The sequence below is a fragment of the Seriola lalandi genome, unplaced genomic scaffold (genome assembly GCF_002814215.2).
Source record: "Seriola lalandi dorsalis isolate HSWRI2012SDOR001 ecotype SW California unplaced genomic scaffold, Sedor1 jcf7180002053898, whole genome shotgun sequence".
Classification (NCBI taxonomy): domain Eukaryota; kingdom Metazoa; phylum Chordata; class Actinopteri; order Carangiformes; family Carangidae; genus Seriola; species Seriola lalandi.
In genome coordinates this window covers 160,654-178,237 of record NW_019524451.1, presented here as the reverse complement: position 1 = coordinate 178,237, position 17,584 = coordinate 160,654, and the positions used below count along the sequence as shown (strand labels likewise).

Sequence of the window (17,584 nt, the reverse complement as noted above, 5' to 3'; positions counted from 1 at the left end):
AATTTTTTCTTGAATCATAATGAACTTTACACGAGAAGATTGATACCACTGTCCATTAAATACTCTTTGGTACTAGTGCCTGTAAGCATATGAGTTAGCTTAGCTTAGCATACAAACTGGAAACAGGGAGGTAGCCTGGCTCTCTCCAAAATTTCAAAATACACCTATACAAGTCCCTCTAAGCCAATGTTGTTTTTCACCTTTGAAAAGACTCTGTTCTAGTTTTTATGCTAAGCTAAGCTAAACTTAGCTAAGCTAACCAGCTCCTGGCTCAAGCTCCATACATAACACACAAGTAAGAGGGTGGTGGCAATCTTCTCCTCTAATTCTCAGTAACGAAGTGAGTGCACGTATTTCCCAAACGTCTATCGCTCTTTGTGGGTGAATACTGTGGGTAAAAACATAAATGGCAAGTAATTTTTCATTTGATTGTGACTTATCCCATAACGAGCAGTAGAAGGTACACACTGTCACACATACACACACCTGGTGATTCATTAGTGAAGCTGGATGAACATTTTATGCAGAGCAGATAGAGGAACAAATGGCACGGTGCGCTGGTTCATGTAGTCATTATTGTCATTATTATTCCACATTCTGGCTGTCTGTAATTACCCACTTCGCTTACCGGTACACCACATTCTCGTTCTGAATTCTTTCCATCGCTAGCTTGGCGATAATGCAATCACAAAATGAACAAAACTGCAGAGCTTTCGAATCACAGGGAGAGAGGGGAGAAGAAAGGCTTTGAAGTCATATGGTTAATATTGATGAGGTGAAATAGTTTTGATTAGATGATGATGATTAGCACCAGAGATTTCACTTTTTTCTTTTATTTTGCATCAGCAAGGTCAAATGCCTAAAAATTTCACACATTTTCCAGTTGCTTGATCAGTGAACATGTTACAGAGAGCAGGGCAGAAATTTCTAATCAATGACATGACATATATTATCATTTGACTGAGTGGAAAGAAAATGATTCAAATACTTTTTAATGTTTCCCAATAGCTGTGTGGAGCAAAGAAGAAACACTAAAAATCTCTAAAGGAAAAAGACAAATCTTAACGTTTTAATCTTGTATGTGTGACTGCTAGACTAGCTCAGCCTAAGCACTACACTTTTCATTAAATGTTGCTCTGTTGACATGCAAAACCTACTACATTAGAGGTGTGAGTAAACTTTCTGTGAATATAAAGCTGTAGTCCACCGCTCACAACAGATTCTCCCCATTGTAAAAAAAAAAAATCCTTGTCAAGTTTGTTCACCATGTCGCCACAGCAAAGCTCTCTATGCATTATACTTCTTGAGCAAGTCACTTTGCCAGTGCCTCTTACGATCCGGAAACACTCTGGGCAAGCGGATCTTTTTGAAATCCTCAATGCATTTCTTCAGATCCTCCTCCAGCAACTTTCTCTCCTCTTCATCCTCATCCACCCCAAGTGGGGGGACGCCATTCTCCCTCACTGTGGGCCGCGGCAGTGTCTTTAGGTTGAGGGTGGTGGGACGTTGGGGGCTCTCAGCGAGAGGCGGCGTTGGGGGAGTATTAGGAGGGCTGGAGGTGGATGATGGTTTGGATGACGGCAGAGGTGGAGGCAGGACTGGAGGTGACAGAGGTGGGAGGTCAGGGCTGTCTGTAGCAGGAGGAGGAGGCGGCGGAGGAAGAGGAGGTGTTAGAGGAGGAGGAGAGTCCAGGGGCAGTGGATTCCGAATGTCCAGCAGTGGGATGCTGCTGGTTTCTGGAAGGCTTTGGGTTCGGCCGGTGCTGCTGTGCTCCACTGTGGCGGATTCAGTATGAGCAGCAGCAGCAGGTTCAGGGGTCTCCACTTCAGTGAGAGCTGGGGGGTCAGAGGTCATTGCCTTGAAGTTTAGTGATGAAACACCTGCAACAGAAAGGAGGAATTAGTCATTTAAATCTAAGTGCAATATGAAACATTTCCAGCTAAACTCAAATCACTTGAGAGCAAGAGTGAGATGAGAGGATTGATACGCATACACATACACACTCAACATACACATGAGCTTGGAATCAATCCTCTCATTCCCAAAATGTAATCCAACATTTTGGGAACTAGACCTATGAAAATTCATGAGTGAGACGATGAATAGATTATTCATACTCAGGAGTCTGGTGTGTTTGAATCAAGGTCTCAGCCAACAGGGGAGCTCCTCCACACAGAAATTTGATTACATTTAGCTTTTTCTTTTTTTTCATTTTTCTTTTTTGGCCTTATCAAAGTGTGTCAGTAGCGTGCGGCTGGCACAGAAGCAAGCACCTCAGCTCTGAGCTTTACAGTTTCCAGGAGCACAGAATGAAGTAAACACATGCTGGCACGAGAGCTTGTCAGAGCATTATGGAAACAGAAACGAGCAGAGAAAGGAGCTCCTCAGGAGAGGAAGGGAAATGAGAGATAAGGAGAGTGGAGTACAGTTTCACCTAATTTCAGAATTCCCCTTTACCCTTTATTTGCATGTATATTATCGTAGAAGGAATGTAGTGACTGACCAGAGCGCGTGAGACCTCTTGGCTGAGGCTTGAAAAGCAATTTTTTTAACGGGATGTTGATTTTTCATCTCATCTCTGTGTGAGGACAGAGGAGGTTGCAGCTGTGCGACTTCTCGGAATAGTTGGAGGGGGACATGCACATTCTGCACCTCTTGGTATTTGAAAGCCCATCAACCATTTTGAACTGCCCCCTCTCTCTTTACAAACAGCCTATTTTTTAGACACAAGTGGGCGTTCTACTCAGCCTTTCACTGTTCTTTGATTTCCACTGTCTACGTCATGGCTACACAGCCTCAGATTTGCACAACAAACTTAGCCCATGTCCACCCATAAAGCGGATAAATTTCAAAATGCTTTTTTTTTGGCCTTTCATTTCGCACTAATCCTGGGTTTTTGACCCTGGAGGACACACCCCACCGAGCACATTCAAAACCGCCCTTTTTGTGTTGGACCCAGGGTGGACTGGGAAAACAGCCAATTTAAAATCTTACTGTCATGTATGATCTTTACGCAGTCTCAGGCAGACATTTTGGAGAATCTCAACTTGTTCACTTCCTCATGCTGGTTCTGTATTTCTAGAGGAAATCGTGCAAAGCTGCTGGCTCAGGAAAAGAGATCTGAGCTTTTTTTGTTGTAGTTGTGGTGGTGGTACTTCAGGGTGAACCCTCTGAGAGAACAATCAGAAAATGCTCCATGGACTGAAAAAACTTAATACGTAAACATTTTTCAATGTAGCCGAATGAGTCTGGACGTGGCCGTACACTAAGTTAAACGGTAATGACAGCCCTGCATTCATACTGCTCATGCACTGCATCATCCGACAGAGTCACAGTCACACAATATTAAATCACACGCATTCTCACTCTCACAGTGAAGCAGCCACATACACGACATGCTGCTACTGTATATGAGAATACAGAGGAACAGCTAATCTCTCCCACAGCCCCTCACACATACTCATGCAGAGATATGCAGGTACTAAGTGACACACACACACACACACACACACACACACAGCGGCAGACACACAACACAAATGAGCAAACACACACACACACACACACGTAATGACATATAAAGACACACAGGGGCCTGCACTGTTTCCTTCAACAGGGCTCATCATCACGGTAACTCGTCTTATATAACAGGAAAAGCTGCTTGTGTCAAACGGAGGCGGCACAGAATATTCTTCCACTGCCTTGGCTTTCTGAATACCTGAATATGAAAGTGTATGTGTGTGTGTGTGTGCGTGTATGCGACATAAAGTGTACAAACATGCCCGTATGTAAGAGCAAATGAGTGTCGTCTTGTGTTTGAGCATGAATACGTAAGCATGTGTGTGCTAAATGTACGTGTATGTGTTTGCGTGTGTGTGTGTGTGTATGTGTGGGTGTGTGTGTGTGTGTGTGTGCGTGCGTTGTTGTATTCTGAGCATGTATTGGCATTTGAAAGAAGGACAGATAAAGACAGAGAGAAAGAAAGAGGATGTAGGGGAAGGAGGGGTGACAGAAGCATGTTCTCCACTGTGTGTGTTTGTGTGTTCGCTGCATCCAGTGTCTCTCATAATGAATACATGTGTTTGAGGGCCGCATGGACGTGGGAGTATGGGGGCTTAGCAGTGTCGGAGGAATAATCCACTGGGGGATGGGCTCCATGCTTTCCTCCACCACTAAGCCTCATGGAGGAGAACAGCGAAAGAGAGCACTCAACCCTTTTCCCCGGGCCACTTCTCCAGGGATATATGCAAAAGCCAAAGCACTTTCTCACACACCCTCTGCCTCTCTCTCTCTCTCAGCCTCTCTTTCAGTCTCTCCCATCTGTTCACTGTGACACATCCCTCTGTTGCCATCATTACTGCTATTAGCAACTCTAATGTGTCACTGTTGCCAGGGTTTAGCACCTCTCCGTCATAAAATGTCTCCTCCGCAGTTTGTAATGTTACTTTCACCTGAATCTTTACATTTTACGCAAAACATAGCACAATGTGTATTCCCACACACAGCCTAAATAAAAACCATGATGAGGTGTGGGAATAGGCACCACATGGAAAATGAGGTTAGTTTTATCATCCTGACTTAATGTGAACATTTGGAAGTTTCTTTCAAATTAAGCTGAAGTTAAATGTATTTTTTGCCTAGAAATCATCATGCTCTGCACTGCGGGGCCTTGGTCTTTGCTTTAACTTGTGTGCTTATTTTAAGTAATCTGAGTTTCATTTATATCTGTGCAGCACTTTTGGAGCCTTTCAAGGGCTACGCTTAGACGCTGTTTCCACAATTATGTCCAAAAACAGATCAAGTCATCTTTTGAAAAACAGCCGCACTATCATTGCAGTTTATCTTTACACACAAACAGTGTAAGGAAAACAGTGTCATTTCAGCTGTTTAAAAATGACTGTATCAGCTGCTTCTGAATAACCTTGAATATGACCGGGTCAATCTGCCTGTGGATACTTTTTAAAATTCACCGCTGACAGGTGTTGTGAGCCGAAGATAACAAACAAGAGGACAGCATCATCTCCATGGTAACGCCACAATGATGTGAGGGATCTAGAGCTACACAAATGCATAGTAATGTCTCTCAGACTGAGAGGAGCCTTTTTATCCACAGTGTGAAGTTGTACATATGGCTCTTCCTGCTGTCCTAAAGGGAGCTCACGCTACATAGGTTTTGCAATTACAGCATATTTTATATCTAATTACCTAGTATTCAGCTCAGATATCCAACATCTGCTTTGTGAAATGATCCGTATGGTGCCTAATGACAGGGTGGGCCTTGCCACCTACAGTCTTCTCATTCATTGTCTTTCCTCTCTGATTGCTGTCAGAACAAATACATATGGGGGTGTAAGCAGACACAGTAATACTATATTCTTCAGACTAACTTTACATGTTGGGGCACAAGCACAGTCGTCCATATCAAAGTCACTGGAGTGCACTCACAAGTCTCTGAGCAATTACAAATCTGTCAATCTGCATAATGTTGAGGAAATGCGTGACGTAAACAGCTGGAGACTGGGGAGCTGCTGCCAAGTAAGGTGTTTGAAGTAAACCAGTGAGCCAGTCATCAATACTTCACCCACAGATACGTTTTTTCAGTGCATTTGGAATGGAAACGAGTCTTGTTTATATTTATTTTTGCAGGCTTGCACAAATCTACATCCGCTCCGAGTGTCCTGCTGATTCACCTGCTCCACATGCCTCCTCTTTATCTTCCCCTGTTTTAAACACCCAGAGCTGCTGCCTGGCTCCCACAGCCTGTAACCAGCCTGCCTAAGCACCCTAAAGCCCATCCTGGCGTCCCTCAGCCGGTGCAGAGCCTTCAGCCAGGTTCCAAGCATGCCCAGGACTGCAGCACCAAGGACAAGTCTGTCCAGATTACTGATAATTAGAGGGGGGGCAGATTAGAGCCCAAGACTCCAGATGGCCGAGGTGAATCCCGTCCTAACAACAGCACTGACAGACACATCTCACTGCTTCAAGCAAGTTACTGCTCGCCAGTCTTTCACAGTGGCTTCACAAAGTTGATCCATAGTTACACAATCTAGTTCTAACTTTAACATTATTTCAAGTGACTTTATATTAAAATGCATACAGTGGATACAGTTATGCTGCTTTGCTATAAAAAGTAGACAAAAAATTAACTCCAAAATGATACAACTTTTCTCGTCTGCCAGTGATTGATGGCACGCAGTTAAAACTCATCAGATTGAAGTCATTTGCCATCTCGAGACAATTGTTTGCAAAGAGACTTTAAATGTTCACTGGCTTATAATTCTGAAAATATCAGCTGATCAGTCAACGGGCCTCTGGGCACAGATAAAGAAAAGCACCAAATCTCAAGAGACATAAACACATCCTCATCAACCAACACTGATTAGCAAAACATATGAAACAAACACCCTTAAAATAGGACCATAAATTAAAACGGTGTGAGACTATATTCCATAATAAAAACATGTGAAAATGGAGAACGAACAACAGCATTAAAACAAACCAGGATTAAAATGAAATTAGAATGTGATCATTGTGACTTTTTAATGAAGAAATGTTATGCTGCCTTGCGCTGCCATGCAACTGTGTTGTCTGGGAAATGAGTATAAATAAAATATATATTGCATCAGACTAAGATGTAAGAGTCTAGCAGGGGAAGTTCAAGTGCTCCGACTGTGTCCTCAGTCAGTTACTACCACCACTTCCACCTCACTTTGCCCAATCTACCACACAGTATTTCTCTCCCTTTCTTTCCTTTCCAACTGCCTCACCCCTCTTGTTCCTCTTCACATATTTACAGTCTCTGTGGTACTGTATATGAGGAACTTTGCCACTTTATCCTTTATCCGTTTTTGGGTTTTTTTTCTGCTCTCCTTTCTAATCCTACAACTTGTTCCTGACTCTCTGACTCACTCTCTAACTAATTTCATGCTCCCTCATTCCCATCCTACTTTTACTTTGTGTTTCCACACATCCCTCATGCTTTCAACTGTCAGTTAGTCTTTCTGTCTTGGGGCTTAATAGAGAAAAGAAAAGATTGCACAGTAAAAGAGAATAATAAAGAGACAACATGGAGGATGGTAGATGAGAGAAGTCAGCACTGAACATCACCAGTGACAGAATGCTGCTCTTTTTCAGCTGCTAGATCTTGTCCCATGTGAACCCCCCGCCCCCTTGTCTTTCCTCTCGGGTATCACTCCCCCTTGACCTTGCATGACAGAGTCCCCCTGGAGTTCGGGGGCCAATATGTTTTGAGACAGCTGCTATCTGTAGGAGATGCGTAAGAAGAGGAGGACGAGGAGGAGGAGAGGCAGAGGAGCATGTGTTCGTGTGCCCCATGCTGGAGGATAGAGCAGTGCAGTGAAGGTACACATCTGGCTCAATGACTGCCTCACTATAAATAAACCAACACACAATAAGATAAAGATGCCCCGAGCCAGCGCTACTGTACTCTGTGTATGTGGGCTTGTGCGTGAGCCGAGTTGTCGTCAAGGACAAACACAAACGCAGAAGGGCCTGAGCTCACGTATGTATACATGTGAGAATGAACAAGAGCATGCGAAACTCTCCGTTGACGTTTAAACGCATAACATGCTTACACTCTCATCACACACACACATACAGTATTTCACATACTGATGGAGAAAGCAGTGGAAGGCCTCAGGCTGCTGCATGCTGCCTCCGCTTCTCCGCTACATCCTCCTATTGGTTGACGCTACTCCCAAGTAATTACCAGTTTTCTTTATTAGCTTGGACTTCTCCTGTTCATTGCCGTCAAGAGAGGGTGAGGGAGGGAAATGGCTTGTATGCCTGCTAATGCATTTTTAACTGATCGCAAAGCAGAGTGAAAAGAAGACAGACAGATCTAAAAACCTCACACCCCCGAGTCAGTAGCCTCACGCAGGAGGGTTGTTGCGCATCCTCTCCCAGCAACCTCCCTCCCTCTGTACATGTGTCCGTCTGCATTTGTGTCCGTGCGCATTCAGAGATGCCAACTGCCTGCTCAGCATATTTGTGAGACAGGGAGTGCCAGTTCATTAGTTCATTGCCCCCGCGTGGCCTCCATACCAACCCCGCGCTGACCCACCCAGCACAGAGGCCCAGACAGTCATCACACCAGCTCTCCAAACATCCACGTAAGCACAAACATGAGCAGGAAAACAAGAAAGAGCCAAAACATGCTGGCGTACAGATCCAAAAGTGGACAAGTCATTGATGCTGAGAAGACATAAACAAGTTTACAGTCACAGATGGTTGCAGCTCAGTGTGGAGGATAAACAGCAGAATTCAGACAAAACCTGGTAGTACACTCAGTCTAAGATGTAGATAAAATGACTCATTGTGTCGCTCTGTGTTGTCAGTCTAAAGCATGTGGTATGTCTATTCATAAAAGAAGCTGCAGTCTGGGAACCTGAGCTGGTTGTAGTGAATTTAAAGGCACATCCCATGATTCACATACACACCAGATAGAAAATAGAAGTTCTCTCTGGTGGAAAATATCAGTTTCCCGTCCTTTTATGTTGATGTAATCGTACTATGAATCAATATTAATCCCAACCATATACTGAGTAATCCTGTGGCTCTATGTCTGTCTGCTGTAACTGAATCTCTCTGTGAGTGCTGACAGGGCTGACAGGCCACTAACAGCACGGCCCAGTGAGGGCTTTGTTTGTCAGGACGAACCAGCACCTCTTTGTATAACAGGACCCTTCACGCTGGAGCTGCGCAGGAAGAGAGATAAGATGAGAACACCAAATCCTTCCCCAGCGTAAATACTCTCCAGCTCTCATCTCCTCTCTACCAGGTTATCTGTCTAGCCTTGCTTTCTTGCCCCATTTTCCAATCCCCTTTTCCTTTGACGTACATCCGTTCCTCTTCTCCTCTGCTCCTTTCTTTTTCCAAATAGGGGAAATGATGACCCAGCTGGCTACGAAACAAGAGGATCAGGAGAGGAAAACAGACCAGACCAAGGCCTGTTGCCATGTAGAGCCGCCTACAGTGATAGCTCCACAGGAACATGACATGGGTCAAATCACTGCCTCGAGGTAGAGTGCTCACAGAGAGAACAGTCTTGTACTCTCAGGGAACATTTCTTTTTGGCTTGTACTTTAGTGGCAAGAGTTAAAAAATGAACTGCAAAAACTCTGTGAGAAATTGTCTCAACTTCAAACATTGTGGTAGGAGCAAAAAAATATATAAATTAAGTGATTGTGTGCTGTGCAGTGAGCAGGTCTGACAAATGCAATCTGCTATTTGGACTTTTTCCAAAAGACAGAGAAGCAAAATTTCATGGTAAAATATCTTTATTGTAACACTCTGGATAAAAGAGGCATACCACTAAGATGACATAACTAGAGCCTGCTTCTTGTATGGCACATGAGCAGGCATGCTACACTTTTCAGCCACAAGTTTCACAATAGAGCATTTAAAAAAACAAAAAAACAACAACAATAAAGCAGCATGTCATCACAGCCCGGCCTGTGGACCTCGCTGCTGTCGCTGTTCAGCGTCTGAGTGTCAACACTTCTCACACATCTACTGTTGAATGTTGAGTCTCAAGGCAACTGATGGAGGTAAAGACAGAGAGCGGTTTAGGACAATGATGCCTGAAATTTTTCACACATGAGGCGTGTTTCTCCGTGCTTGTGCTAATGACTGACCTTGGCGTTACCCCGTGTTGCAGTAGTGCGCCGGGGAACAGCGACAGAGGAATGCTGCCTGTGACTGTGCAGGCACTGCATTGTCCCGATCTCTGAGGATCTGTCACGCACCCAGCCCAGACCGCAACAAAAATCATCTGTTTTCCAGGAAGGTAGCCGCATACATTTTTCAACAATTCATGTGACGCTCATCAGCTATCTAGGCCAGACTGAGATCAGGTTTAGAGGTTTTATACTAAGGTAATTAGCGTGTGAGAATCTCTAACAGCACTTACATGAGTCAGAATTCATAAAAACAACATGTGACTGCCTCACCTACATAACCATAACCCTGGTTGTTGTGTAAATTATGCCCACTTTTCTGTCTGTGGGTGTTTTTATTGACAAAAATCATTTCTAATCTTTTAAAAATGGGCAAATCATTGCTCTGCATGAGGCTTCAACAACAACAGCTATTCAACGTCCTGGATTTTAGGTCCCACCTGCTTCAAGATTTTTACTGTACAAAGTAATTAGGTCAATTATTGGCAACAAAATAAAGGTTTTGTAATCTGCTTTTAGAGAGCCTCTTATCTGTGCATGTCCTCATTTCTATCTTGACTCCTTTTTCTGGTCAACTGCTCCAGACAAATCCAGACTGAGGAAGAAAAAGAATAAAAAAAAGAAAAGAACAGAAATGTGGAGAAAAAAGTGGAAAAGCAGATGGGAGGACGAGGGAGATGGTGCCTCAGAGAGGAGTGTGGGACATTTAATATGAAGTATAGTTTATGTCCAAGTAAATTTATTTTAATGGGAAATGGTGAGATGAAAATTTGAATTGGTTTCTTTTGTGATTGAGTTGTATTGTCACTGGAAATTAAAATTTTACACTGCAGTAACGGGAGGGCATGTACCACTTTCCTCACAGTTTAAGCTGAATGCCATTCAAGACTGAAAAAACATAGAATTATGAATGGAAAATACAACCCAAATAGGAAGAAAACATCTTTTATTTGACAAATCAGTTTGCTTTTTTTGTTTTTTTGCTGAACACTTTTAATTTCAGTGTTGTCTACGCCTGCAGTGACACACTGCTGCAGGTCTAACATATTGACTCAGATGTCAACAGCACGTCATCACACAGAAACACAACATTGTGGTTTCTAGACATTTCAGAATACATTTATTGTCAGTCAGACATTCTTCAACCTGACACCTTATTGTTCAGGTGAAATCCTACACTGTACAGCCTCGCAGGCTGTTTCTCATTTTAAATTCATTTTATTTTAAACCTCTTTTTAAAAAAAAAAAAAAAAAAAAAAATTTTATTACAGCATCTACATTTTCCTAACCATGTCTGCATTTTCTTGTCACCAGCTAGATCTTTTGTTGGATTTAAGTGCCTTCAGCTTGTGTTTTAGTCTGAGGTATATGATGTGCAGACCTGTCCTGAGGCTGTAACTGGAACCCCCCCCCCTTAACTCGCTCCTTTATAACTTAAGTTATAGCCGCTCATTATAAACTGCCCTCACAATGCCCTTGCTACAGTGGTGAGAGGACATTGGGCTTTGGCTGGCTACAGTGTAATCCTACCCTTTCTCATGGGTATTCACTTACAGTAAGTGAGAGCTATCATCAAATATGCAACAGCTTCAACGAATACTGAACTGAGTATTAAGAATAACATTATTGTTTACAGAACACTCAAAACATGAGCCGCTCCGAGGACTACCACATTTTTCTTTTTATGGAAACAACACGTGGTCATGGTGTAAAGCCCGTCCCAAGAAGCGCCTCACTGGCAAAATGCTCCTAAATATCTAACTTTGCAAAGAAATGTCAAAGAAGCACAATGAGCGCAAAAAAATATAGAGCAGTGGGGTGCGAGTGATGTAACACCTTCCATCTCCTCTGCCCTCCCAGCGTGGGTGATTAAAATACTGAAAGCTCCATTGCACAATCAATACACACACTTCATCTGGCAACCTTTTTTTTTCTTTCTGTCTATGAGATCTCTTGATATTTGAGCTTTTTTTTTTTTTTCCATTGAAGCCCGTTGCTTGGTCATTTGCCAATGAACCATTGTCTTTTTGAAAGGGAAACACCGACAACCAACTTTTCCCTTTCAAAATAAAAAGTTCAATGTGTTCCTTTCCCTGTCCATGTGGCTGTATTGTCTCAACCCTCATTCATTTATAACAACAACTGAACAGATAAACTATGGCACGTTCCCAATCCACATGGTACTGGACACATTTAATAAAAACTGAAGGAAATTAGATCTTTGTGTTACACTTCTTTCTTGTGCTTGGGCTGCTCACATCCCTCAAGGCTGATAAGATGTCCAATTATTTGGTAATTTAGTTCAGAGGAGCAGGAGAGAGTCCAATCTGCTCGAGCAAGCAGACAAAGTATAGCACTGTACATCACGGCCACTCTTTGAAGCCCTTTCCCTCATGCCCTTATGACTGGTACAATAGTCATAGAGACACACTGGGGCGCTTGTTTAAGAAAATTAGCTCTTGGACAGTATTGTGCTTCACCAAGGCAGATGCAATATATAGAGTGGAGAGGGAAATAGTACACAGAAGGTATCAGTCTCTGCAGGAGAAGGCTGTGGGGTCGCTGAGGTCGAGGACTGGTGGGACTACAACTAAATGGAACGACGGCTTAAGCGAGAGCAAAAGATGGACCTGAGGTGGGGGGGGGTGGATTTGGGGTTGACGGGGAGGGCTGCATATTGGACCTGCAGAGAAGGTATGAAGAGTCAGAGCAGCTGCTGCGTACTGTTCATAGGATAAAAGCTGGATGCTGCAGAGATAGATGGAAGGGCACAACATCTACGGAACATCTACTGGTGCAGGAGCCATCGGAGAGAGGGAGACAGAATGGCTGGAGGCTGGAGGAAGGAGGGGGCACTTGGAGACAGGGTGGGGGACCGGGGGAACAAAGCCGAGCTCACTCACGGTAGAACACATATTCAGTGTAGCTGGTCCAGATCTTGTCGTCTGTCTGCTCGTGGGCAAAGGCGCAGGTTCCTGTGGAGTTACAGGCCACCATGTGGAAACCTGCATCAGCCAGCTTGTCAAAAGCCTGCTCCAGAAAGGTGAACTTGAGATAGTAGCGGGATGTGTAACGCTCAGGGGGGCGGTCAGGGTCACGGCTCTCGTTCAGTGTCTCCCCAAATACCTCTTTGGCCAGGGAGGTCTTCCCACACACCATGATCCGTGCCACCCGGCGGAATTTGGCATCGGTGTGGCTGTCACGGCCCAGGGTGTAGGAGCCTCTGTAGCCAATTGTGATGAACCCGGACCGTTTGCCATCCATGGCACCGGGCACCAGGCTGGCACAGGCAGCAGCAGCAGCACCCAGGGAGCCCAGGTTACGGGCTGTGTCAATCCCAGGTGAGGAGTCCTCTGGGTCGCTCTGACATCCCTCGTCGCCTAGGGAGTTCTGCTTGCTGATTTTGGGTGCAAGCAGCTTGACCAGCTCCGGCAGATTGAAGAACTCGGCCTCCCTCTGCAGACGCCCGCGCTCTGGGAAGTGGTCTGGAAGAACCAGCTGCTGGTCCCGCATGTAGTCCAAGATGTAACGGAACAGGAAACCATCCCGGTCCACAAAGAAGCGTCCCTTGGTGTCCCTGGCCAGTCCTTTGGCTGACTTTCGACTGAACATCTCCCACAGCAGAGAGTCTGGCACACTTGTGAGGGTAGAGTAGCGGGTGATGTACACCTGGCCACCAACATTGAGCTCTATAATCTCTGGGAAGGGTACCTCCTCCCCAGATATGCCACTATCTGGTAAAGCCATGGCTCACTCCTGCCACACAGGTGCACTTGGATGCAGCTTTAAAAACTCTCTTGGTTGCAGGGTAAGTTCAAATAGCAGGATTTGTCCAAGTATTTTCAGATAAACCTTACAGAGTTGGTGATGAGGCCTGATGAATGTCAAAGACCGCAGGTCTTGTCGTGGTGGATCGCCTGTGGAAACAGAGCGGCTAAACTGCAACTGCACAATTGGTATGCGCGCAATAAAAGCTGGCCGCCACTATCGCGTCAAAGCCGGCAGGAACAAATCAGCCGCACAAGCACGCTCTCTATTCTAACTACAGCTTTTCCCTGCAAATACTAAAACATAGCGCGGAGTATTTCACGCAGCGCTGAATGGAAGCCTTCTGTGCATGTCCTTTACGCGCACATAGATGTGGTATCCTGAGGAAGAACTTCTGCTATTCACACCAGTTCTCTGATCAGGAAATGCAGCATTTGCACAACTGTCCATAACGACTTCTGTTGCCCTAATGTTGGTCGGTTGTCCTGGCGCAAACAGGATCAGGTGGCCCAACTTCAATTAAGCAATCCATAGTTGGTTAGATCTGTGGGTATCGAGTTGTTGAAAAGCCATGAGATGAAGAAGATGCTCCAGACGTAGTGAGAGACGAGGAAGGTGTACAAAAAGATCTCCAGCCTTTCCATCACTTGCGGGTTCAAATTTACGCGAGACGGTCAGCTGTTCAGTTCCCCCTGCTCCTCTCTCGTGTCAGACTGTAACTCTGCTGCAACGTAACGGAGGATAAAGCGTTATTCATCCCGGTTAACCACGCCCACCCGCCGTGACGCGTCCCCGCTGTGATCCAGGTCAAAATATACTGCTCTCGGAGAGCTGTGGAAATTGGCAGGACGTTCACTGCCTTCTTGAAGAAGTCAGGATAGCCTAATAAAGTCGGGTAGTTTTTCTTTAAGTTTTATTCAAATGTTGATTACCCCATTGACTCAGATAATCCTTAATCCATTCAAAGCATTAGGCTACGTTTTAAAAAATCATATTACAGCCTACATTTCATAAATAGACCTGCCATACATTGGAAAATAACAGTAACCAAACCTGTGGTTCCATCAGGCATTCATTCATCATTATTTCTCAATGCGCTGGCTTGATAAAATAAACAGTGTAGTAAAAACAAAATCCTACTGCTGCCCAGTTCTTATTTTGCCGGAGTCTCGTTGAAATCCAGCCACTGACTTGGAAAAGCATTTCATTTTGATGCATTTATTTTTGGGAGCACTCACAGTGCATCAGTGCAGTCATGTCTCCGAGAAGGATGGGAAAACAGTGACATCTAGTGAGCAATCGAGAGGAAATGTTTTCTCTTACAGGACATTAATAACTTCTAATTATGAGCACACATGCAGAGTTAATTATTAGTATTCTGCATTAGTCTGCCTCCTAATTACCCCCACCACACACACACACACACATACACACATATTTGTTAATATGTGAACTCAATAGCTGTTATGGCTTCTTTTACACTTTTAGGGACTTCAAAGTTTATTTGTCACTGTGAAAATAAAGTTTGACAAAACAATCTCAACTCATGGCCCACTTAGTTGAGCTACATCAGATGACACATTCTATATTCAAGTGTAAACTCACTTGTAGGAGCATGTGTGAGTCAGACAACTGAATTGTTAATAGGCTGCCGGCTATTTAGGCTTTTTGTCTCTCACCGTCTCCTTTTCTCTCTCAAACATGTGATGGCCACCACACAGTTCTTTCTCTGACTAATCAGCAGGCCAGTGTTGCCCGTCTCCAAGCAATCTGGTACTGATTTCCCTGAGGGCCCTGCAGTTTCCAGGAAACTTGCAGTGCTATAAAGCCTTGTCGCCCACAATCTGGATCGGACAACTCTGGTTATGTGGGCCACCACAGGATCTGGAGGTAATATACCAGCAATATCTGCCAGGGAGATGACTTGATGACAGATTTCCAGCTAAATTTGCTGTTGCTTTGACTGAAATATGCAAGATCCATATGCTTTGTAACACCAAAATCCTGTGCAATCCAAAACTAAATATCCAACCAATGTCACTGATTTAAAATGATTAAATTACTGTCATTTTTATGACTGAATGATCACCTCTACACTCACTGGCTCGAAAATCCCTGCACATCAGCATGTTACCCTGATTTTTACTGTCAGTTTCATCATTCTAATCACATCCACACCATAGACCATTGATCCTCAGAAATGTGGACAAAATGACTACATCAAATAAATTAGTTTGACCTTCTGCAACGGCTGGATTATCTGTGTATGTCAGTCAATTCTCATCACAGTGATGGCCTTTAGAGGCTGTTAGGTGTAGCCTACTGTGTGTGTGCGTGTGAGTGCGTGTTTGTGTGTGCGTGTGTGTTCAATGCTCCGCTGATTCAAAATAGGCAAAGAAGAGGCTTGCAACCCATGGGAGAGATAGTGGTTCAGCATAACTCAAACAGGAAGTGGGAAAATGTACTTACTGTTGTTGCTAAATCTGCATGTGTATAGACAAAAACAACGCTACTCATACTGAATTCTTGGATAATACAGGGAGAAAAGATGGGTTACTTGAGGGGATTTTATGGATATGTCTGCATATTGATCTCTGCGTCCTCAGCGGTTTGTGCTGACAGCTGCACCAGTAAGTGATTTATGGGATATTCTGTGGGATCAACAAAAATGAACAGGCTGTTGCATCTATTTTCTCAGGTGGTTTCTGCAGTGCCCATGTGAACCCATCTGCACAGCCTCATTTCCCTCAGTATGAGACATCATTCATCTTTCTTGACAGGTGACATGGAAGTGTAACAAGACACGCATGCAACACATCTCAATGACATTTTACAGTAACATTTTTCTACTAGTGTTGAAAGAGTCAGTTCCCTGTGAACCTCTGCAAAGAGGCACAAGATGCAGTTGTTTTTTTGACTGAGTCAGAGTTGACAGCGGTCACTCTAACAGATGTTCACCACATTAATTAAATTAAAGCGGACATTAAACCAGAAAGGCCGCCTCGCCTTTACAAACTTTTTAATCAAATCAGTTCACTGCACTTTCCTCCTGACTCAGTTAGCGCTTTCCTCCTCTCTTTGTACAGTTATACCCAAATCCTTTAATCAATCTGTTTGTTTCCTTCTTCTCTAAGGACACTCCCAAACCAATCCTCTCTATACAATATATATAATGTAGCTTTCATAAATGTGGTTCCATATTCATCACCATCTCTCTTATTGATCTTTCCTTCTCATCTACTCCCAATTCTGAAGTTTGGGGTCTGAAATTGAAGTAAGTATAATTGATGGTTGTTGTAAAGCCATGATATCAATCTCAACACAGTGAAAGCCTCAGTTTGTGTCAACATTTATGTACTGGGACAATGACTCCAGATGTGACTGGGAATATCAAAATGTCTGTTTGAACAAAGTTGTGGTTAGCAGTCAGAGTTCAGGAGTTATTCTTTTCATCAGTTCTGTATCTACATATGTCTTTTTTCATCAACAGGTGTATATAATCAAATCAATGACTGCTGAATTCCATTTAGCTGCATCAGTTTCAGGGTCTGCCACACTCATGTTTTACTGGGTCACTTGAATAGACCAGACACTATTAATGTCAATAGTGGCACCTGTGCTTTTTCTAACATTACCTCCATCTCACAATAGCAGTTTATACCAGGTATGACAATGCCCTTGAGTGTGTACAGTATTGAATATATTTGTTGAGTTTGAGATGCTCTTACTGCTGCAGGATTGCATCATAGCAAATGAAAACAAAATCATTCCAAATAAACCAGCATGCCCACAGTGAGTTAAACTGAAATTGCAAGACTTGGGATGGATTTGGAGCCTCTGGATCTCAAGTCTGGAGCTTTCAGATTGTTGTATCATTTTCACTCTGTGCTAGCTGAAGTGGAAGATTTACACTGTCTGCTGGGACGGTGCGGTACAGCTCAGCCTTACCCAACACTAAATCCTACATCTATGCACAAATGTGTGGGAGAATGAGACAGTGATCAAGCGAAACTTTGAATTCCATTTTTACTAATCACCAAATGGCTTGTTGGCCACTCTAACCTGTTACTGAGCTTTGCTGGCATATTTCATCATTTCTCAGTGGTTGACTCAAGTTC

At 43.8% G+C, this 17,584-nt stretch overlaps 1 protein-coding gene across 1 annotated transcript; it reads right to left on the bottom strand.

The window, feature by feature from the left end:
* Positions 1-834: 834 nt before the first annotated feature.
* LOC111652051 (BTB/POZ domain-containing protein KCTD12-like) lies at positions 835-14,216 on the bottom strand. Its single transcript, XM_087172892.1, has 2 exons — positions 12,602-14,216; positions 835-1,880 (listed from the first exon to the last, which is right to left on the bottom strand). Exons 1-2 carry the CDS (start codon positions 13,443-13,445, stop codon positions 1,288-1,290), a joined length of 1,437 nt encoding a protein of 478 aa, XP_087029018.1. The 5' UTR covers positions 13,446-14,216; the 3' UTR covers positions 835-1,287.
* Positions 14,217-17,584: the final 3,368 nt, after the last annotated feature.